Below are 24,460 nucleotides of genomic sequence, written 5' to 3' on the forward strand. Positions count from 1 at the left end.
CCTGCACCTCCTCCTCCTCCTCCCCTCTGCTTTTTCTTCCCCATCCACCTCCTCTCCATCCTCATCCATCCACCAGACTCTCCTCTCCTCTCCTCTCCTCTCCTCTCCTCTCCTCTCCTCTCCTCTCCTCTCCTCTCCTCTCCTCTCCTCTCCTCTCCTCTCCTCTCTTGTCTTTACGCGTGCCAGTCACCTGCCGCTGACTTCCCGTCGTCTTTTCGGTCCTAAGTGTTTTCTGATTGGCTGTGTGGACACAGGGACACACTCACTGAGGCTTTTTGTTGTCCAAAGCTCATTAAAGCGTGTCCTCCTTCAATAAAGACGCGCCTCTCCATTAATAAACTCCCGCTCGGCCCGCGTGCGTGGCGGCTGCAGCCAAACTCTCCTCTAAAATAAAAGAAAGAAAAGAAAATCCAGCGTTCATTGAGTCAAATCCATTGAGAAACATTTGCAGATCTGCCATTATTCCAGGATTTTCCCTCCTTTCTTCTCCTCTGTCTCGTGGGACAAAAGCGCGCAGCCTCCGTGTTTTGGCACCGAGCCGTTACGCACGGAGCTCCGGGGAGCGCGGCGGGGGAGAGCGCGGGGTGAGGCCGCCGGAGGAGTACAGAGAGCCGGCTGCAGGTCTCACCGAGCCCCCTAAAGCTGCTGGATCCGGAGGAGGGAGGGAAGACTGCAGCTGAGGAGAAAAAACACGTTTAAATTCATCCAAAAATGAATTATGCGTTTTAAATACGGACAGATTTTAAAGATAATAACCATATTGTTTGTTTGTTTATTTTCTTTGTTTAAACGTAGAAAATGTTAAAGGACAGAGTAAATAACAATCACAAAGAATATGGAGTGTTGTAGAAAGAAAGAAAGTTAATTTTGTGAAAATGAAACAACATAAAAAAATACCATTAATATTTGATATATTATACCTGCAAATCTGGAGACATTTACAGGTAAAGGAGGATCTTTCTTTCTTTCTTTCTTTCTTTCTTCAGTCTGCAAAAATCCCCAATCATAAAAAACAAACTTTTTACATGAAACATAAAACATATAATTTCAGAATCATAGATTTGTATTTTTATTTTTGCCACGGTTTTCTCAGATAACTTCTCTCAGCTCTGTGTGACTCTGGCTTTCATTTTCTTTTATTTTGTGAATTTTTCTTTTATTTTATTTCATTTCATTTCATTTCATTTCATTTCCAACACGTTCACTTCATTCTGTTTTATTCTTTGTCTCAAAAAAAGTAGAAACTCATCATTTCTGAATGGAACCAGATTAAATTCATCCTGATGTTTCAACTGACAGACTGACGACAATACAAGAAGTGTGTGTGTGTGTGTGTGTGTGTGTGTGTGTGTGTGTGTGTGTGTGTGTGTGTGTGTGTTGCACTCACGAGTGTCGACAATAAATGTTTAAAAGCTCATAAATACAGATCAGAGTGAAAGAGAGAATAATAATCCTGTAGAGAGACGGCGGGGGAGGAGGAGGAGGAGGGTGAATGGAGGGATGAAGAAAGCAGCTGTTGTCTTGGTAATCTGTCCTCTAATCTGTTTTCCTGCTCTGTCACTCACACTGCTGCTGCTGCTGCACACCTCCTCCTCCTCCTCCTCCTCCTCCTCCTCCTCCTCCTCCTCTTCCTCCTCCTGGTCTCACATTCCACCGCTGAACATTTGACTTAAAATGCTTTTAAAATATTCTTCAAAAATAGAAAAAATAAACAACAGATGTATTAATTCATATAATATTTACACAATCAGTAATAAATCTGCATTCTGGGGCCAAATACACACATTCAGAAGGTGTAAATATCCAAACTCACATTTATCTTATGTTGAATCAACAAAGATAAAATGTTTAAAAGGTAAAAAGATAAAAGTTTAAAAGGTAAAAAGATAAAAAGGCAGCACACACAGATCTTCAGGACAAAGTTGACTAATCTCAGTTTCACCAGTTTATTCTGGTCATGATGTCAACAAATAAACTGAAATTCAGTTCAGTTCAGACATTATTTTTCCCAAATGATGGAAACTTGACCTGCAGTCGCACAAAAACAACAAGATCGAAGACAGAAAAAGCAGAAATGTTGTACAGAAAACAGAAACACACAGAGAACTCGTGCAGATTCAACAGGGTTATTTCACAGAGGATGAAGGCTGGTTTTAGTCTTGATGCACGTCTTTAAATCTACAGCCTGATGGAGGAGTTTAGTGTTCGAGTCTGATGTGAAGCTGATCTTCATCTTTACATCATGACTCAGGTGTTTTTTTTTTATCCCTGATGTTCAGGTTCAGGTTCAGTACAGATCGGTGTGTAAAAAAAACAACTTGTTTACTGCAGTAAAAGTGAAAAAGGCTCTGAAATGTCCTCAAAGTGTAAAAGTAATTAGTCCTCTGAAGGACGTTTCTACTGACTTCACCTTTTCTTCACCAGAGTCTTCCTCTCTGTCTTCTTCACGTAGTTTTTATTGTTTTAATGTTTCTGTTATCTTGTTAGTTTTCCTTCTTTATGTCTGTCTTTGTATCTTTTTGGTCTTTGAATGTTGTTTTACATTGTTTTGTGTTTTTTTTGTTTTTTTTTTGTCTTTTTTGTCTTGTTACATTTTAATTCATCTTGTTGGTCATGTTACGTCTTTTTTGTCTTTTTACATCTTTTACTCCATTTTTTTGTTTACTTACTTCTTTTTACGTTGTTTTTTTTATCTTGTTACGTCTCCTTTGTCTGTTACGTCTTTTATGTTTTTTGGTTTTTTTTTGCCATGTTGTGTCTTTTTTGTCTAGTTACGTGTTTTTGTCTTTTGACATCTTTTCATCTTTTTATGTCTTTCTTGTCTTATGACATTTATCATTTTGTTGTTATGACTATCTAATTGATATGTGATACACTGATGGACACAACAAGAAATCATCTTTTCTATTTATTATTGTCTCCTTAGGTTTAGAAAATGTAAGTACAGTAGAAAGTTTAGATGTTTGAGGTCAAATGTAGGAATGAAAGCAACAAGTTGTCATAGAAATAAAAACTCAAGTAAAGTAAAATACAGAAGTATTCATTACTTCCCAGCAGGCAGTCATAGAGGAAGTGAGAAGATGTTCAATAAATGATTTTTTACCTGAACAACTCTGAAGTCACACAATAACACAGACAAACTAAAAGATGGCGGCAGCAGCAGACCAACAACTCCTGTGTTCTGTGAGCTAAAACTGCAGTTTTTTGTTGGTGGAGGTCGGTTGATCTGCAGAGAGACGCATCATATCATTTTTCTTTTTGACTTTATTGGACGTTGACTCCTGCAGAGAGAAAACAAACTCACCTCAATTCAAACTCAGCTTTATTTATGAAGCATCTTTCAACCTGCGGACCAAAGTATGGCAGGGCGGTGTGGCCTAAAAGGTGTTAATAACTGTTTAATAAAGGTTTAATTAATCTTAACTAACATTGTTAACAAGTTTTATATAGGTGCTTAAAACTGTCTTATCATCTAACAACAAACATGCTTATTATGCTGTTATTAACACTTATGTAGTCTTAGTGGTACATAATAATGTTAATAAGCATCTTATGAAGGCCTTAATACAAATAACTAATGTTATTACAGGCACCTTTATATAAGGTTTTACTGAAATGAGTTGTAATCCAAAATTTAAATATTGAAATTGAAGTTTTTGTTCACTGATATTGGCTTTGAACTGGATGTGTTTATGTTCAGACATTTGTAACAAAAATTATACAATTTAGAATCAATTCAAGATTGATAATCGATTAATCCAGAAAATGATTAACAGATCAATCAACAATGAAATTGTTGTAATTGTTGCAGGTTTGTAATAAACTTGATTCAGATTCTACATAAACTTATTATAGCAGGTACTTAGCACTGTTAACAAGTTTCCTGTCACGATGCTTATAAATGTCTTATTGTCTATCGATACACGTTTATTATGCTGTTATTAGCACTCGTTAATTGTTATTACATATATTAATGTTAATAAGCATTTTATAAGGGGGTAGTTAACTAATACATGTTACAGACACCTTACTGTAGTGTTTTTTTTATATTAATAAAATAATCTAAATTTTACTTTTAGATGCTGATTATTATGCACATGAGAGCCTAAATCACAGAGTTCAGTTTCCAGCATACTGAGCTGTTCACCTGTGGACACCTGTGGACACCTGTGGACACCTGGACAGGGACCATCAGAGAGGACATGCTGCTTCTTTGAAGTGGGAGATCTGAGCAGGAAAATGATTTTATTTCTGTAAAAATGTCTTGTTTTTTTTTTCTTTCTTTCTTTCTCAGAGACCACAGACAGGAGCAGGTCTCTAACTGTCCTCTTGTTGTCTCATTGAGTCCTAATTGAGTGTCTCTACGGTGTCACGAGCCAGAGCTGTGAACGAGCCAACAGCGCGTGCAGACACACACACACACACACACACACACACACACACACACACTCCTCCCTCCTCTTATAGAGATGTTGGAGGAGGTGATCACAGAGTCTCATTACAGAGTGGATGTAGACTCACACACACACACACACACACTCAGCAGCTCCTCTCACTCCTGTTAAAACTCTTTCATTTTAACTTGATTTAAACCACAGAAGAAGAAACAGTCTGCAGACACGTTAAAGACACCGTTTGCTTCTTGTTTTAACAGAAGAAGAAGAAGAAGAAACAGGTGGAGGCTTGATTCCTGCAGGACTCTGTGAGCTTCTGGGATCTTTTTCAAACTCCGGTCCAGCTGACCCCGGTCCTCTGCTCCCCTCTCTCCCCCGCCATGGGCTCGGTGCTGCCCGGCTCCTCTCTGGGCCTGAAGCCGGCCTTCAAGCCGCAGCAGCCGCTCTCTCTCGCGGACATCATCACGTCAGACATCCTGCACAGCTTCCTGTACGGCCGCTGGAGGCACGTGCTGGGCGAGCAGCACCACCCGCACCACCCGCACCACCACCCGCAGCACGAGGAGCGCACCGCGCCGCCCAGCGCGAGCCCCAAGACAGCGTTCACCGCGGAGGTGCTCGCGCAGTCCTTCTCCGGAGGTCAGTGACGACACACATCAATTAATCAATGAAATCTAATTTAAACTTCTAAAAGTTCAAATAAAATCATTTAATATAAAAGTGAATGTTTCAATTTAAAAAGGGTGAAAAGAAAAGACAAGTTTATCAATACAGCTAAACATCTTGATCGATATTCAATATTTGATCCTAATTGATCATTAAATGTAAACACTCAGCTGATATTTTCATTTTAAACTTTTCTTTCACAACATTTCAGAGGAAATTTTATTTTTATTTGACAGTTTCTGTTTCCGCTTTTATTAAGACTTCGCACACATGAACCTTTTCTTTTAATACTTGAATCACATTTTATTGATTTTACTTTAATGAAGTAGAATTTTAGATGCAGGAGTTTAACGTGAAGTAAAAGTAAAACATTTTTCTTTCATCGCTGATCAATATGCGTTTGTTTGATTTTGGTCCATAAAAATTCAGATACTCTCCTTTATTTTGACGTAAAACTTTAATTAACTGCACCTTTAATTAAGAGATAAATTGATTCTGTTACGTTACCAGACTATCGATAAATTGCGTCAGTTTTAGAAGTGAAGTGGCTTTTATTTTGATCCAACTTGTGATTCAAGGAATCAATCAAAGTGATCTGCTTATTTAAGACGATGCTTTTGCATTTTTGGCGAATTCTTCTCTAAAGATAAAAATGTCTAAAATGAGTTTAATCTGCCACAAACTTGAGTTAATTATTGCTCATTAATTACAATATAACGATCAGCCTTATCAATAACCGATCAAACTGTTTGACCGCCATGAACTGATGTGATCAGATTCTTTCCAGCTGCGCGCAACCGAATCGAAAATCTTACAATTAATCAATCAATTAATTATCCAGCCGCCTGTTGATCGTTAATTAATTCATAAAATCGTCTGGAGTTCTTGTTGATGTTTCTGTTTATTTTCGAGCGCACATCGTCAGAGACGATAAAAAATGGAATGCGGCCTTTTCTCCGTCTGTTATTTTATATTTTAATTCACTGATCTTTTTGAATTCGTTCGTGTTTGGTGTAAATTTCGTTGTGAACAGTTTCCGTGGATCCGTGACGGGTTGAACCCGCTGCTCTCTTCCTCCCGTTTCATTTTTAACGGATTATTTCTGGATTATTTCGCTCCGCAGCAGGAACTTTTAAAGCCGTGAATTTTTTTTTCTCTGAATGAACGATCCTCCCGGTGGTTTATGAGTTTTCTCTTTTCTTCTTCGCTGGTTTTAAATGTGGATAATCTGCAGCACTTTTTTTTTTTTTTTTTTATCTTCAATCTCTTTTCTCCTAAATGTCACAAACTGTTTCACGCTTCATCCCGAGCGAGAAAAACACGCAGAGGCTTTTCTGTTTCTCTTCTCTGTTTTATTTTATTCAACTTTTATTCCATGTTTCATGTTTATCCTGTTTATCTCTTCTTCTTCTTCTTCTTCTTCTTCTTCTTCTTCTTCTTCTTCTTCTTCTTCTTCGTCACACATCAGATCTTTTTGTTTAATATGATGAAGTCGTCGTTGCGGGAGGTGGCGACATGATGCGGGCTGGTGGGTATGTGATGAACCAGTGATGCAGAAAAACAGCATTTAACCTCTTTTTTCTCTCCGCCAAAACTCACTTTCCTGCTGCTTTCACTGTTTGTGGGGAAACTTGAGCTTCTTAGAAACACAAACATCATGTTCTTGATCAATAAAACTCACAGAACATGGCTGTTAAATCTGCAAAAATCTGAACGGAGTTCAGAGATTTAATTTACCATATTTTAATTCTCCAATTTCAGTCATGAACGTTTAGGGTTTTTTTTTTAAGAGAACCAAAGGATGTTGGATTTGTTTAAAAAGTGAAACTCAATAAATGTATTTTGACTTTCTTTGTGTTCAGAGGTGCAGAAGTTGTCCAGTCTGGTTTTACCCAGTGAGGTGATCATCGCTCAGAGTTCAGTCCCAGGTAAATTCTTCTTCTCTGTATTTATGACGCATCATGTTTGTTTGTTATGTTGCTCGATTGGTCTTTTTTTTTTATTGAGCATTAAAATTACAACCAAGATATTATAAATACAGTCAGGAATGATCAGGTATGATAAATGTTTTCTGTCATTTTGTAATGAAACTGAGTTGTTCGATTGTGTAACTGCACTGTTTCTCAGTCTGTAAATGCTCTGATGTGGATCAGAGTTCGTTGATATACTTAAGATAAATATAAAATAAATAATATTTGCATTAATAACTTTCAGTTTGATACCTGGCTTGGATCCAGCCGACATGATGAAGCAGTTTTCTCTTCGGTGTCGGTCAGAGATCAGAACTGAAGGAGACAGTGTGTGTGTGTGTGTGTGTGTGTGTGTGTGTGTGTGTGTGTGTGTGTGTGTGTGTGTGTGTGTGTGTGTGTGCGTGTGTAGTTTTTACACAGTAAAGCTGAATGCATATTTGCAGCAGGTGTGTGTGTGATGTTCATATCAGTGTCTCTGTGTGTGTTTGCTGTTTTCCAGGTGAAGGTTTAGGTATTTTCTCTAAAACGTGGATTAAAGCAGGAACAGAGATGGGACCGTTCACCGGACGCCTCATCTCACCTGAACACATCGACCTGTACAAGAACAACAACCTCATGTGGGAGGTAAACAAATGTAAACTAATTAACTAACTAACTAACTAAGTAAGTAACTAACTAACTAATGTAAGTATCTGTACAACTCTAGCTTAGTTTCTGTTAGCCGGCTATGATGCTAACAGATCAACCAGCTAACTGACTGACTGTTTGGACTAAGTGGTTTATGGCTAGCTAACAGATTTGGAAAAACTGACTATTAACTAACTATGAACTGATCCTCTAACTTACTAACTTAATATTAGTGACCTCTGCCCTTCATACTAGTCAGTAAGATAACGACATCTGATTTTTTTTTGTTTATGAAGTTATTTCTATTTGAACCAAAACTAAACTAACTATCTGAACTCCTGGGTAATAAAACAAAGACCAGAGGTCAGCTAATAAATATAAGTGGATATGAAGACATGTCTCCTGCTGTCTGTCGTCCCTCAGGTGTTTAATGAGGACGGGACAGTCAGGTACTTCATTGATGCGAGTCAGGAGGACCAGAGGAGCTGGATGACCTACATCAAGTGTGCGAGGAACGAGCAGGAGCAGAACCTGGAGGTGGTCCAGATCGGCAGCAGCATCTTCTACAAGGCAGTGGAGGTCAGTGAACGCATCACGTCTGTCAGCTTTAGAGGACATCAGCTGCACTTCTTCCAAACAGGACAGGAACATAAACGTGTCGTCCTGCTGTCGTCTTTTTAACAACTTAGATCGATTATTAATCAACAGTTATATTAATCAACAACTATTCTGATAACTCAATCATCTTTTTGAGTCAATTTTTTTTAAATTAAAAAAGTCAAAATTCTCTGATTTCAGTTTCTTAAATGTGAATGTTTTCTGGTTTCTTTCCTCCTCTCTGACAGTAAACTGAATATATTTGAGTTGAGGACAAAACAAGACATTTGAGGATCAATAATCAACATTTTCTGGTGTTTTATGGACAAAACAACTTATTGATTGATCATGAAAATAAAGAACAGATTAATCAATAATAAAGAAAAAAAATCATTGCAGGAAAAACTTGAAAAATTGGTCCAAACATACAATTTTTCAATAATAAGAAAATATCTCAATTCTATGATTTGATTCTGGCTTCTTTATTCCTCTCTGTGACTCTCAGCAAACTGAATATTACTAAATGATCAAGACATTAATCAATAATGGAAATCAGATTTTATAATATTAATGTCTTCAGATTAGGCTGCAACTAACAATAATTTTCATAATGGATTATTTGTTTAGTCTGTAAAATGTTTAAAAAAGAAAAAAGGGAAAAAGTTTGTCTTCATGTTTCTTCTTTTGTCCAACCAAAAGTCCAAAACCCAACGACTCTTTATTGTCAGAAATGAAAAAGAAAAGCAACAAATCCTCAAATTTAAGAAGCTGCAGCCAGATGTTTGATATTTTTGACTAAAAAATGACTGAAATTATTAATCGATTATTAAATTAAGTTAATTTTCTTTCAATGGACTAACTGTTCTATATAAATCCTATTATTTATTTTTTGACATTTATCTTTGTAGGCAGCAAATTTAAACCAAAGAAAGGTGAAAATTAAATATAAATCCATCATATTGAGAACTTTTAGACAACAACAACAACAAAACATAAATAAAGCAGAATGAAGTGGGTAAAAAATAATCCCAAATTTCAAAGTTTAAATCACTCATGTCAGACTGAAGAACAGACTTTAAAAAGATGCAATAATCATAAAGAAGAAGAGTCATGAGGAGGAGTTCAGGAGTGTGTCGCCCTCTGCTGGCTGAGTGAGGAACAAACCAGCTCCAGTTTCCTCTTCTCTCTCACCTGAACTACACGACTATATAAAGAGGCTGATGATTCATATATACACTGATTATAAACACAGATGACAGACTGTGAGACGGACGCGTCAGTGAACGATGCAGACTTGTCTTCATGCCCTTCAGACAGATGTTGATCCTCCATGTTTCTCTCCTCAGACGATCCCTCCAGACCAGGAGCTCCTCGTCTGGTACGGAAACTCCCACAACACCTTCCTGGGAATCCCTGGAATTCCTGGAGGAGACGACGAGCAGAGCAAGAAGACCAAGAGCGGTAAAGATTATTGATTACTGATCTGTTGTCCACAAATCTGAAACTGCAGCAAAATCTGTGACCCTGAAGAAATGACCAGAAACAGAGCTGAGAGGGACGTGAACACATCCAAGAAGAATAAAACATGAAGTGTGTACATTTTAGATATTTATTTTAAATTTAGTCTGTTAAATCAACTGTGATATCAGGCGTTGATATACACATAATACTTTTTATTTGTTAAAGCATTTCTGATAATAAAATAATAATATTAATAATTATATATTTTATTTATAAAGCATCTTTTAAACCACAGTTACAAAGTGCTTTGCAACAGCAAAATAAAAACATAATCCAATAAAGACAATAAAATAAAAGCATTATAATAAAAACATAAAAGTAAAAGTGAACAAAATAAAGATTATGATAAGTCATTAAATATAATAAAACAACAGAACAGATTATAGGACATTATGGGCCTTAAAAATGAAAAATGAAATCTTTAATACTGTTGTAAAACATACAGGTAATCAATGTCATCCAGTTAAAACTGGGGTTATATGTTTGTAATATGTTGTTAGAATTAATGAGTCTAGCAATAATTTTCTAAATGAAGAAAAATATAGAAAAACACCAGATTTGTCCTTTAACAATTATTAGGAACTAAATCCGCTCTAAACTTGTCTGAATCATTTCTCCTCCTCTTCCTCCTCCAGATGAGTTCCACACCTGTGAAGGCTCCTCTTCTTCCTCCTCCTCCTCCTCCTCTTCCTCCTCCTCTTCCTCCAGTCTGGGTCGGATGCGTTGCGTCATCTGTCACCGTGGCTTCAACTCCCGCAGCAACCTGCGCTCGCACATGCGCATCCACACGCTGGACAAACCGTTCGTCTGCCGCTTCTGCAACCGCCGCTTCAGCCAGTCGTCCACGCTGAGGAACCACGTGAGGCTGCACACCGGCGAGCGTCCCTACAAGTGCCACGTCTGCCAGTCCGCGTACTCGCAGCTGGCCGGCCTGCGGGCGCACCAGAAGAGCGCCCGGCACCGGCCCACCGGAGACAGCAGCGGGGCCGCGGGGGGAAGCGTGGTGGTCCACGCCGCTCACTCGCCTCCTCCTCCTCACCCGCCACAGCTGACCGCCATGCCTCACCCTGCATCACTGGTTCATCACATACCCACCATGGTGCTGTGAGGACAGACACACACACAGACACACAGACGCCAAAACACAGACAGACACGTCTCTAACCTAAAAATAAACTAATATAAAGTAAAAAGACTCCCACGCAGTCCTCTGCACCTGCAATCCAAGATTTTATTAACAACATTTCAGCAATTTTTAAAATCAACCTGACAAAGTTTAAAGGTGGGATGTGCTGTTCTAATCCAAAACAATATTTAATCAAATTCAGCAAACATCTCCTCACTGTTGTCTAGTTGTCTGTGATTCCTCCGTGGGTCGCTGCTGCAGGCAGGCTGAGATGGGAGAGTGAAGAGAAATCCACTTTTTAACCCCAAAAGTTTAAAACCCTGAGCTCCACTCTTGCAGGTAAAGAGGCCCGCAGCTCCTCCGTGGGTCGCTGCTGCAGACAGGTCGAGAAGCAGGAGTGAAGATAAATCTGCTTTTTTTAACCCTAAAAGTTTAAACCGTTCTCTCGCTGGTGAACAGGTCCATGACCCCTCCATGCTTTGCTGCCTCAGACACATTGAGAAGACAGTGTGAAGTTTTTTTTTTTTAAATACAGACTCTGAGCTCTCTTCTTTCTTGTAAGTGGGTCTCTGGGTCTCCTTTGGACCAACTCCTCCGTGGGTTGCTGTCATAGACAAATTGAGAAGCAAGAGTGAAGATAGATCCTTTTGAAACATAAACTCTGAGCTCTCTGTGTTTCTTCCTCCAGAAGCTCGAACATCTGTCCGGCTCTCAGCAGCTGTCTGTTCAAATACTGACTGTCTTTCTCCAGAATGACTCGCCCCGCCTTTAATCCCACCAAAGCATCAGTCCTCTCCTATGCACCTGTCTGCTTTACAGGTATGCAAAAGTTTTCCTCTTTATCTTGAAAATAATCTAAAATATTTGGAGTATTTTTATCCATCATGGAGGAACATGTTGAATTGACCCAGGTAGCAGGTGAATCAGGCTAACGGCAGCTTAGCGCTGAAGCCTTCAGCTGCGTGCTTCAGGATCTCTCTCTCTTGCTGTACATGTCTCAGATTATTTCAGCAAATCAAATAGTCTAGTTGTAGGTAAGGATTAAGAAACATCATCCTGTCATAATGCCGACAGAGGAACCTTTGACCCAGAGTCAGAACCCCAAATCACATCACTTTACTTCAGCTGATTTTGGCAAATCAGTGAAATATGTCAAACCTGAGCCTTAAAGTGGCCACTCATCATCAGTGAGTTCACTTATATTCTTACTGACTGAAAAAAATGTAATACTGAATGTTGGCCAGTAGATTTTCTCCAAACACTTCAAATCAGCAATCAGCAAATTAACTTCAAATGGTTCCAGAGTTTCATTTCCTGTCACGGACGCCATGTTTAGAGTTCTGTTGGACTCAGATCTGGATTACCTGAGTCATAATTTACAAAAAACAAAAAAAAAAAACCTACAACAACTAGACGACTTCTGTGTTTTACACCATCTGAACATCAAATCAATCAGATGGATCAAAAACAAACTGAACACAGACATTTGTACATTATATGCATGCACACACACATTTATTGAACAACACAGACACACACACACACTGACAGTTGTTATAATGCTTCATATAACAGTTGCATGCTGGGACAGTGTTCGCCTGTGACTCGTCAGTATAAATCATGTATCTTTCAGATGATGATGATGTTGTGCTCTGGTTTGCATGCAGGTGGTTCTCTGTTAGTGGTTGTAATGTGTGCGTCGAACACTGGGGGGCGCTGCAGTCTGAGCACCGAGGCTCCTTCACAGGAATCACTGAGCTGCTGGTAGATCGTCCTGTTGGTCAGTTCACACAAACATCCAGCATACACTCAGTCTCATGCTAACAGGTTAGCATACAGGTTAGCATACAGGTTAGCCAACCTGAACCTCAGGTGGTTCTTTCTGTTTCTACGTAGAATCTATATGATTGATCTTTTTTCATCTTAGCTCGCGACCAAAACTAGAAAGTATAATCATGCAGAACTTATTCACCAACTGCAGGTGTGAACGTGTGTGTGTGTGTGTGCACCTTAGCTTATATTTTGTAGAGTAAAATGTAAGTCACACTGTTTTTTTTTTTTTTTGAGTTTTATTTCAACTTTAGCAAACGTTTACTCTCAAATTAATGCTAATAGCCAACAGGAAACTATCTTGGCAGAGCTGACCAATGAGGGAACAGACAGCTGGAGAGTCAAAAATACAGAAAGCTGTTGTAGCCGATTAGCTGTGATGGTTTCTGTTCACTTTTATTGAAGTTCTTCTAACAGAACATAAGATGCTGAAATGTACTGACATGGTTTACTCACAGTTCAGAAAATGACAGTGTGAATTTTTTGTACCATCAGTGACCACACTAGGAAGTTTGTTAGCAAGCTAGCTAACCTGGATAGCTAGCTACGGAGTGCCAACTAACTATTCCTGCTAGTTGCAACAATGTCACCATGCTAACACGCCGTATTTCACAAGGACACAGACATAAACTGCTGCGACACTTTCTGGTGTGAGCAGTTTGACATTAGCTGGTTAGCACCATGTTGACTAAAGCTCAAATTTTACTTTGAACAGTCGTGACATCAGTTTTGCCATCTGTCCATTATGGTAAAAACATTTATAAACTTATTAAAACATAAAAAAGGAAGTGCACAAATGTCCAGTCTTTGCTTCTGTACGTTTCCTTACACCTTGCTAATAGTTTTGTTTCCTCATTTAGAAAGAAAAAAAAAAGTGTTGAGCTCCATGCTAACACTTAGCATAAACTATGTGGAGTAGTGTTAACCCTAAGCACTAACATTTAAGTCTACATTAGCTTGCTGATGGTTGGTGTGATGCTACAACCAGAAAACACAACGTTAGCATCTCACATCAGCATTTTACAAACCACCAAATAATATTTTTAACATCTTGTTTGCACATTATTTTAAAATTTAATTTAATTAGCTACATGCTAACAAGTTAGCAAGAGTGATGTCATCAGATCAGTTTTACTGACCAATCAGTGAATCTACTAAAAGCTCAGCAGACTCCTTTAAAGAAGCTCATTACTTATTAAAATAGAGCCTGAAACATAAAATAATTTTAGTTATTATTGTGTTATGTTTTCTGTCTGTTGTTCTTCAGTTCCGTGTTTTGGTTCTCAGGCAGGTTCAGCTGACGCCTGTTAGAAAATATTAGAATCTACATTTCTAATCTTTGTAAATGTTTTTTCTGATTTCTGTATAAATATGTTGTTAAATAATCAGAGTAGCTGAAGAATCAGTGACTGTAAATAAGCTCCAAACTGTCAAAGAATGTGAATATAAACATGAGATCTGCTTTATGCCCAGAATATAATTCAACTGTCACTTTATCTCTGTATATGTGTATGTATAAGGTCAGATATGACACATGTATCGGTATATGAAGTATGCTATGTTGACTTCTATAGAGGACGATGTATTTGAGCCTATATACTCCCAATAAAGTATTACTGAACCTTTAACCTGCTCAGTCTGTGTCTCAGATAAAAAAAAAAACAGTGGTAACTAAGTATGATCAGGTTGTTGTCAGGCTTCTGCAGAGGCTTGATGACGAGCTGATCATTTGAATCAGGTGTGTTGGAGCAGAAACATCTCAAACATGCAGGAATTACAGGGGTCTCCTGGCAGAGGGAAAAGGGTAAATCCCCTGTTTTTAGTGGCTTTAAAAGAGGTTTAAAAACAGTAGAGGACTCAGGCAGGAAAACTTAACACCACCTGAGATTAAAACATACATGTTTTAACAACATATCACTACCTGACAATAAAACTTAAAAACACAAAAATAAAAATATTTCCCTTAATCGTGTGATATGATGTGTTAACAATAGAAAGCTAGTTTTAAGGGTTCTGCTCAAAATACAAACTTTTCTGCTTCAGTTTCTGCCTTTATGTTTCATTAAACTAATAAAATCATACATTAACCTTTTACAGGATAATGTTGATACATTCACTGTAAAAAACACAAAAACAAAAAACTAACCAGACTTGAGGTGATGATGAAAAACTTGATCACGTCTCCAGCTGCAGGACGCCTCCTCATGTCGAACTGAAGCCCCACCTCTTCCTGTTCACAGATACACACAGAGGACAGCACATGTGATGATCGGAGCAGAGAACAGACACACACACACACACACACACACACACACACACACACACACACACACACACACACACACAGACTGTACCTGGACATGGATCACCTGCTGCTGCTGCTGCTGTGGATTTCAGGTGAGACTCTGCTTTAAACATCATGTCTTATTATTCAGATATGTTTGTTGGATCCTGAACTAAAGGTTTGTGCTGTTTTGTTTGTTCTCTTCTCATTATTTGCTCTTGCTGTATGAATGTGGACATTTGCTGATTTGATTGACTTTTGTTTGGTGAAATTTGGAGCATAAAGCTGCGATATTCAAGTACTTCAGATAGTTAATAGATGAAATATATAAAAGGAGGCAGGAGTTCATTAGTCACTTGTTCCTCCTTCTTTTTGGACACGAGTTATTTATTTCTGCTGAATGTTTGCTATTAAATTCATCTTTTGTTTGCTTTGTTTGTTTTTGTAATATATAATTATATTTTCTTTTAACATGCTTGAAATAAATCATCATCAGTTTAATCTAAAATCTAAAATATAATCTAGTTTGTCAAACTGTGGTACCAGAGGAAAGTCAGAAATACTTTTTGAAAACCAGGTTCTTACAGGTGCTGGAAATCCTTGAAAACACCTGAAGTTTAAAGTTTTTAAGGTTTGAGATGTGCTTGAATTTTGGATTAAGTGTCTGAAATTATAATTCCACGACTTTCATATAAAATTTCTATCTGACAGACAGAGGTGGGAGGTAACTAAGTACAAATACTTCATTACAGTACTTAACTAGAATTTCCAAGTATTTTCACTGTACTTGAGTATATATATTTTTGACATCTTTTTGCTTTTACTAAACACAAGTACCCCTCCCTCCACCCACACACACCCAAAGCAATGAGTCTGATAAAATAAAGAACAAAAAACAGGAAGAGGAACTGAACTGAGGAAATCTTAAGTGACGACACACCAGAGGCTTCATTCAAAAACACAAATGTAAAAAAAAGGTCAACTGTTAAAAGAAACACAATAAAGAAAATACAAATAGATGAACATCGTTACCCCAACCTCAGTGCCTATTATGTCATGATGTCATCAGCGTGAGACGTGTGTGTGTGTTACCTCTCCTAAACCGGTCTTTGAAAATAAACTATTAATCTAAGGGGAAAAAAAACACATATTTGAGTCCACATCTCAGTCTACGGAACTGGAGGCCGCCATGTTGTCTGCAAAGTTGGGATGAAAGGCAGCGGTGTGTGTGTGTGTGTGTGTGTGTGTGTGTGTGTGTGTGTGTGTGTGTGTGTGTGTGTGTGTGTGTACAGGTCTGACTGTATCAGGAGCTTGAAAGTCGTCTTGAGCGAACCAAAACTGCGTGGACGATCAGCGGCGCTCACATCTCATCATCAATGCTGAGGACTGGATCAGGATCAGTGACTGTGGATTAAATCTAAGAGAAATCATCTTCATCAGAGGATGACTCTGTAGTTATAATCAGCATGATGTCTCTGATTTCTCAAGCTTTAAATCGCTCATTCAGATCATTATTGAGGGGTCTAATAAGAGACGTTCAAGATGTGAAATCCAGCCTACAGGTCATCAAAACAAGAATGGAAAAAATCTAAATTCATCATTGTTGATAGAATAGTGGATGAAAAGGGGAAACTTGGGAGAAATCTGAAGAGAAAGTTAGATCAGCTCTGAATCAGGATTCTGCACTGCAGGGGACAAATGTACTTCTTCGAAACTTTCAAAATAGATTTGCCCTTTCAAAACTAAGTTTCAGTGCTTCAAAACATTTATTCCTGACATATGAACACAAGTTTTCAAACTGGAAAACAAAATAAAATCCTTGGAGAACAGAGACAAATTTGAAACTCAAAACTGTAAAAACTTTTTCCAGCCCATCAAACCTTATACAAACTTTCAAAATAAGATTCAATATTACACACATTTGTCTTCAGATTTCAACCTTTCAAAGACAGAGTGTCCAGCTTTCAAAGCTTTTTTTTTTTTTGTTTTAATTTCTGACATATATATTTATATTTATCCCATAGGCATTTGTTCTGTCCACAGCTGTCCTCCAATCAAAATGCTGCTTTATTTATTTTCTGATTTTCTCCTCAGGACTTCATACTGAAGGAAAACCCAACTCAGAAGGTAAATAGTGAAAGAAAAGAGAAATAAAGAAGTTTAGTTTCATATTTTCTTCATTAAAGTCACTTCTTGTCCTGATGACTCTGTTCTGTTCAGAACCTTTCAGGTTGGTGGGAGGAGCCAGTCGCTGTGCAGGAACACTGGAGCTGAACCATCAGGGAGACTGGAGACCAGTGGGTCACCCTGTCTGGACCCTGAAGGAAGGAGCTGTTGTCTGTAAAGATCTGGACTGTGGTTCTGCTGTGTCTGTAGAGCGGAGAGACGAGTCCTCACACAGATCTGTGTGGAGGATCAAACCTGACTGTGTTCAGTCTGGATCTGCTCTGAAGGACTGTGCAACACCAGGTGCCTCTTCTTACATCATGGATCTCACCTGTTCAGGTAAGTCCAACAGTGACATCACACACACACACAGACACACACAGACACACACAGACACACACACACACACACACACACTTTTATCTTCTATTATCTGTCCAGACTCTGTCAGGTTGGTGGATGGGACCAGTCTGTGCTCAGGCAGACTGGAGGTGAAGTCTGACCAGTCTAACCAGTCTGACCAGTGGTGGTCCTCAGTGTGTGAAGATGACTTTGACCAGCAGGATGCAGAGGTGGTCTGTAGGGAGCTGGGCTGTGGGGCTCCTTCAGTCCTCCAGGGGGCGCTCTATGGAGAAGGGGAGGCTCCAATGTGGACCAAAGAGTTCCAGTGTGGAGGCCATGAGTCTGCTCTCCTGGACTGTAGAAGATCAGACTCAGTTAGAAACACCTGCTCACCTGTAGGACTCACCTGTTCAGGTAGAAGAGGAGCTGCAGCTTTGATTTAGTTCATTTCTGTTCTAATGAAACTCTCTTTATTCTTGTCCTGATGACTCTGTTCTGTTCAGAACCTTTCAGGTTGGTGGGAGGAGCCAGTCGCTGTGCAGGAACACTGGAGCTGAACCATCAGGGAGACTGGAGACCAGTGGGTCACCCTGTCTGGACCCTGAAGGAAGGAGCTGTTGTCTGTAAAGATCTGGGCTGTGGTTCTGCTGTGTCTGTAGAGCGGAGAGACGAGTCCTCACACAGATCTGCGTGGTGGATCTGGTCTTACTGTGTTCAGTCTGGATCTGCTCTGAGGGACTGTACAACATCAAGTTCCTCCTCCTCCGTCCTGGATCTCACCTGTTCAGGTAAGTCCCTCAGTGACATCATCTATGACATAATGAATGACAGTAATGGACCCGGGTTGATCGCAGCAGTACTGACTGTGTTTCAGAGTTCAGACGCCTCATTTTAAAATTCAGACAACAACAATTTGCTTAACAAATCTTTTCAAAATGAAAACCTTTGAACGTGTTTCTTTAATGAACTGATGTCAAGTGACTCAGAACACTGAAAGGAAGTGCTTTTCCCAAACGTTCTTCACGGCAGATGAGGTGAGGGCGGAGCTTAAGAGGCTGCAGCCTGAGCAAAAACAGCTGGTCCAGCTAGATCCACAGAGACCTGGACTGGTTCTTGTTTGTGTTTTGGTTATGTGACTATTCAGTTGTCATTTTCATTTTGAACGTCTTTGCGTGCGTCAGAGGAAGCACCGCCTCTCTGCGGAAATCCTGCTGAGTGTGTCACTCTAATGTCACTTTGGAGTTGTGATCATAAAGGTCTTTGTATAGTTGTGTAACATTTATACCCCGATAAGTAAAGAAACAGCTGCAATGTCTGTCTGAGACTGAGAATTGGTTCAGTTGGTCTGCAGTAAGAAGTCATCTGTGTATCGTGATACTTTATGTGTTACTTGATTTCTAATGACATCCTGTCTGGATCCAAAAGGACTGGATCTGATAGTTTGTACACGTGAAAGCTGTTCACAAGATTTACACAATTTAGATTAATACTTTTAATCCATGAGGTGAAGGATGGATCAAATCCAGATTTATCAGGTACCATGAATAAATAATGAACAGAGTCGAGTGGTTAGAAGTTGGAGGAGTAGAGAACATTGAACATCTAACTGCCTCTGTGGTGTGAAGCGTGTTCGGTCAGGATCAGTGATGTCAGGATCAGCTGATGAACTCATGATGGTGTGATATGATGTGATTGATGACTGTCCACGTGTTTGATCAGATCCAACAGTTCTCATCATCAGACTGGTCGTCCTGCCGCTGACTCTGCTGCTGCTGAACACTGCCCTTTATTTCTACTGTAAGGTACTGACACACGTCTGTTGTTCTGAGGACCGACTGAACGAAGAACTCAGTCAGTGTTCATTGAACTGAACAGAGGAGTGAAGTCACATCTGTGTTCTGTCATGTCTCTCCAGGCCAGCAGGGGGCAGAAGCAGGGTGCACAGGAGAACGTTGAGCTGGATTATGTTAACCTGGGTGATCTGGATTATGTTAACCAGGGTGATCTGGATTATGTTAACCAGGGTGATCTGGATTATGTTAACCTGGGTGTTCCTGCAGCTGAAGGAGGGCCGACTGAGGAGGAAGGAGCTCAGAGAGCAGAGCAGCACCTCCAAGGAGCAGGTTAGGATTTTACATTTTTATATATGTTCTCTTTAAACATCAAGACTGGAATCATTCTATTATAACACAATGTTATATACAGAACAGTTTTTTATAATAAATGGTTCATATTATACCAACAGACTGCAAAGCTTAGAATTTCCTTCTATTGTCTGAAGATTTGAGGTCCTTTTTGCTGACTTTAGTCTTTCAGCATAACACACTGTAGCATAAAAGATAATAAATATAAGAGATTTGTACTAATTGAAGAACCTTAACGTATCTTAACTAAGCATGATCAGTTAGATGTTGGGTGGGTTTGAGGTCAGACTCAGTTCTTCTACATCAGACTGAGATACCATCATCAAGGGACAGATGGTGGACTGTAGAGAAATATAAGTATCTCGGGATAACAAGCTTCATTTTAATCATCACACTGAGGCATTATTCAAAAAGGCAAACAGCTAGTGATAGGAAAAGCAGTTTTTGGCATCCTGGACTAGAGTCATCAGAGTTCTACTGTGAAGTTCTACTCTGAACTGAAACAAGGATGAAGGCATGAACAGCTGGTGTTTGTGAAGGAGCTGATAATGTTTTTAGATACAGAAACTGTTTGCACACTGAAAGCTGGATTTCTTACCTTGTTATGTCCACCATGTATATTTTCCTTACACTGACTTGACAAGGAGGGAGAGGGACGGTGGACAGGAGCAGCAGAACATGACAGGGGTCCACAGGGGGACGACAGAGACACATGAATCACATGATGCACTCAGTGTGTGTGATGCATTCAGTGAGGATTCAGCAGCACACAACACTCCTGTCAAAGTTTCAAGTTCCTTATGATCATATTTTACAGATGTAACACTGAGTCTGTCTTAACCGTCTCTCTTCTCTGCTGGTTCAATAACTGCAAGAGAAGAAAAAGTATCTGGGAGGATTTAAGAGCATCTCGGCCTGATGACTTTATTGTACCTAACAGAGTTTGTTGTGTATTTTAGGTGATGAAAGTGTCAAAGAACACAACAGAACAAACAAAAAAGAGAACAAACTTAGCGTGTTAGCTTTCACTGAAGCTAACACGCTAAATAAAGAACAGTTAACAGTTAAGAACATGGATTATAATCAACCAAACCTGTCATCATTAACACAGAAGCCTTCAGGCGTCATCATCTGACATCTGCCTGTATGTTGTGTTGTTGAAGATGTTAGTGAGGAGAGAACAGCAGTATGCAGTTTAACATGAGGAGAACTTCAACAGGTGAAGGAGAAATATTCTGAGAGAATAATTAAAAGTGTCTGTCAGTGGCTTTACTGCTGCTTGTCTGAACTGCCAACTCAGTTGGAACAATATAACTAATTTAAATATATAATATACATATATAAAACATATGCAACATATATACATATATATATATGTATTGTCTTTTGGCGCAAAGCGAGGGATCATCAGACGAACCTGAACTCAACTAAAGGTAAATTCTAACAAATATCCTCAAAATAACATGAATCATCTATCAATAGTGCTGCAGATCGATATCTTCATTACATGTAATTGTGTCCTCCTGTCTAATCACAGTCACCATGGTTTCATTGAGGACAGATTCACTCTGTGTGTTGATGATGTTTTGTCCAGCAGGTGGAGCTCTAACATTAACAGCTGTTTTAATCTGCTGCACGTCAGACCTCGAGAAACTTTACTTTCTCTTTCTATTGTCTTTTGGTGAAAAGCGACGGATCATCAGACGAACATGAACTCAACTAAAGGTAAATTCTAACAATATCCTCAAAATAACATCAATAATCTATCAATAGTGCTGCAGATCGATATCTTCATTAAGATGAGGATGTAGTCGACAGCTTGTAGTTCACTAACTGATCTCCAAACAGTTTTCTGTTCATTTCCTCTTTATTCTGACTGACACTGAGACAATACGTCACAATATTTAATAAATGATTTCTGATATAAATAAATGAGAGATGAGGTGTTCAGGTGTTGGAGGCAGAAATATTCATCAATAATTAACACACGAGTTAAATGAATTATATATTTAGATATTTTTGTCAGAGTGTCCAGCGGATGAATCTGTCTGAAGGTGAGTCTGTAGTTCGTCCTTCAGCTTCACATGGCGCCATTTTAGCAGAAATGAAAAAACAGGAAGAGAAGTTACACAACTATTAATAATCAGAGTTCAACAGACATTTATCTGTAAAACATGTAGTTAAAGTATCTCAGCACTTTGGAAACGATAAGATGATAAAATTATATTTCTTTATAAACACAGATTATGGATCTACATTATAACAGAATTAATTGACTTCATAAATACACATAAATGACAGATTAATGATTCTTTAATCCTTTTGTGTATTTATTTAAAGTCCGCATATATTTTCACTTGTCGTTGGTGTTACCTTAAATATTAAAGTCATTTATGAAATATTATTTTTTCAACACATGTGGTTTGAGTCAGAAGAATCATAAATAATAAGATCATAAAGATAATGTAAACAAAATCTATATTTTATTTTAATTATGTTTGTTAAAAGTGACTGAATGATGTTTGTTTATTTATGCAGACATGTATTTACAATAACAATGAAAATATTTTAAAAACATAAACAAGTAATGATGCAATGTTTTAAATCTGTGAAACAAAATTCAACAGATATAAAATTAAACATTAAACCACATGTTGTTATCATGTTATACTCACTAAATTATACATTTTAATCCATTTATATTATTTTTCTTTGACTAAATCATTTTATAATTTCAGTTCTTCAGTTGAATGTAATTTTTCACACAGACCTCCATGTTATTAACTGTTTGAATCTGAGTAGAAAGGCTGGTGGTCGACCTGAAAAAACATTTTCATGTGTGAATAAACCAGATTATTAATATTGTAATTATTCTTCCTTCAGGTTCTTCAAGCAGCAGCTGGTTGGTCTTCAGGTGAATGAGTCGTGAGTGACATCATGGCGACTGCAGGTTCAGGTGACATCATGGCGACTGCAGGTTCAGGTGACATCATGGCGTCTGCAGGATCAGGTGAGTCCAGTCAGAATAATTCATCAGAATAAAACACCTGTTTTTTTCTCTCCCTGTCTAAATATTATAAATATAAGAAAAACACTTAAACCCCAAATTAAACTTAAATTAAATTAATTAGCTCATTAGAATCTAATGTGACTGTAAATGTGAGAAAGATTATAAAGTGACGCTGAGTGACAGAACAGACAGAGATTCACAGGTAGGAGACCACAGTCACTGTTCAATCAGCTTTACATCACATTTTATTACTGCTGGTTTATTCTACTGTATCTTCATCATCATCATCATCATCATCATCATCATCATCATCATACTACAGAACCATGATTTCAGTTTATCATCAGTGATTCACCAAGATGTTTTCATTTAGAAGAAGTAACACTCAGACTTGTGTCATTCATGAGTTCAATCATTGATCAATTTAAATGATTGACTTTCCTTCACTTGTTGGTATTTTGTGCTCAGCAGCAACATTAATGCAGTTTTTCAGTTTTCAGTTTTATGTTTCTAGTTCAATTTTCTGACATTTTAATTTTTAATTTTTATCAAAGGGTGCAGAGGCAACAGATTTCCACTTGGTGGCGATAAAACATTAAAGTTTAATAGACTCACATCATGAGCTGGTGTGTTTTTAAATTTGCTGCCATTGATCTTTCTTCTGTCAGTGACTCTGTGCAGCCAGCGGTCTGTAACACTCTGATGGAAATGATCCTGTAGTTTTATCATGAACAGGCGTAATACATGCAGTATTATATAATAATAATAACAATACTAAAGAAATAAATAAATGTATATAAATAGTAACCTTTTCCTAAAATACAGCTGGTTCTGTGGTGTTTGAATTTTAAATCTGAGGCCTGCAGTGAACCACAGAAGCTTCTATTGACTTTACTGTTGAAGTTTTCAGTGTGTTTTGGCCTTAATGTTAAATTGATCACATGATTCTCACATGAATATAACAGTTGAATTAGGTGTAGACTGCATTCATCAATCAGAACATAATATAAATGAAACGTCATCGAGGAATGTGGTCAGAGTGCATCATAAAGCACTACACAAACATTTAAGGACATATAGTTTGATTAATGTTTTGAGGATCCTAATTAACTTAGAATCACAGGTTTATCCTGGAGTGAACAGGAACCAAGCTCTGCTGCTTTCTGTCTTCAAGTAAGCAAAAATATTTAGAGTTCTGATAATCTTTTTTAAGAACAACTGAAACAATAACAGTTATTATGCTGAGATTTAATTAATGAGAAAAGTGTGAGGCTGATTTATAGTGGCAGCAAACAGAGAAAGAGAGAGAGAGAGACAGAGAGCTCAGCTCTTTATAAAGTCAGTCTAACACGGTGGTTCCAAAGTATTTTCAGGCAGGCCTCCTATAGAAGATGAAAAAAGTTCTCGCCTCAGAGCTTTGAGTCAGGATGCACAGGTGTATTCTTTGCAGAAGTCTTTTCACCACCTATAAAAAAACAGAGACATGACACCGCTGAAATACACAAACTGTGGTGGGAGCAGACTCAGCAAAGACATGTGTTTTATTGGTGAAAACGTGACAAAAGAAAGTGACATAACCAGAATAGACACAGAGAACATAGAGAACATACGGATACAGAGAACATAGAGAACATACGGATACAGAGAACATAGAGAACATACAGATACAGAGAACATAGAGAACATACAGATACAGAGAACATAGAGTACATACAGATACAGAGAACATAGACAACATACAGATACAGAGAACATAGAGAACATACAGAGACAGAGAACATAG

At 38.3% G+C, this 24,460-nt stretch overlaps 2 protein-coding genes across 2 annotated transcripts; both read left to right on the plus strand.

Annotated features, from left to right (window-relative positions):
- Positions 1–4,510: 4,510 nt before the first annotated feature.
- LOC146319750 (PR domain zinc finger protein 12-like) lies at positions 4,511–14,359 on the plus strand. Its single transcript, XM_084727789.1, has 6 exons — positions 4,511–5,033; positions 6,923–6,988; positions 7,530–7,654; positions 8,081–8,236; positions 9,601–9,715; positions 10,411–14,359. Exons 1-6 carry the CDS (start codon positions 4,775–4,777, stop codon positions 10,881–10,883), a joined length of 1,194 nt encoding a protein of 397 aa, XP_084583915.1. The 5' UTR covers positions 4,511–4,774; the 3' UTR covers positions 10,884–14,359.
- A 684-nt stretch (positions 14,360–15,043) lies between these two features.
- LOC146319751 (CD5 antigen-like) lies at positions 15,044–20,545 on the plus strand. Its single transcript, XM_084729403.1, has 7 exons — positions 15,044–15,128; positions 17,110–17,142; positions 17,236–17,520; positions 17,623–17,937; positions 18,027–18,311; positions 19,243–19,325; positions 19,439–20,545. The coding sequence occupies exons 1-7, from the start codon at positions 15,092–15,094 to the stop codon at positions 19,649–19,651; spliced, it is 1,251 nt and encodes a 416-aa protein (XP_084585529.1). The 5' UTR covers positions 15,044–15,091; the 3' UTR covers positions 19,652–20,545.
- The last annotated feature ends 3,915 nt before the right edge of the window (positions 20,546–24,460 follow it).

Source organism: Lutjanus erythropterus, chromosome 10 (genome assembly GCF_056507025.1).
Source record: "Lutjanus erythropterus isolate fLutEry1 chromosome 10, fLutEry1.hap2, whole genome shotgun sequence".
Classification (NCBI taxonomy): Eukaryota; Metazoa; Chordata; class Actinopteri; order Lutjaniformes; family Lutjanidae; genus Lutjanus; species Lutjanus erythropterus.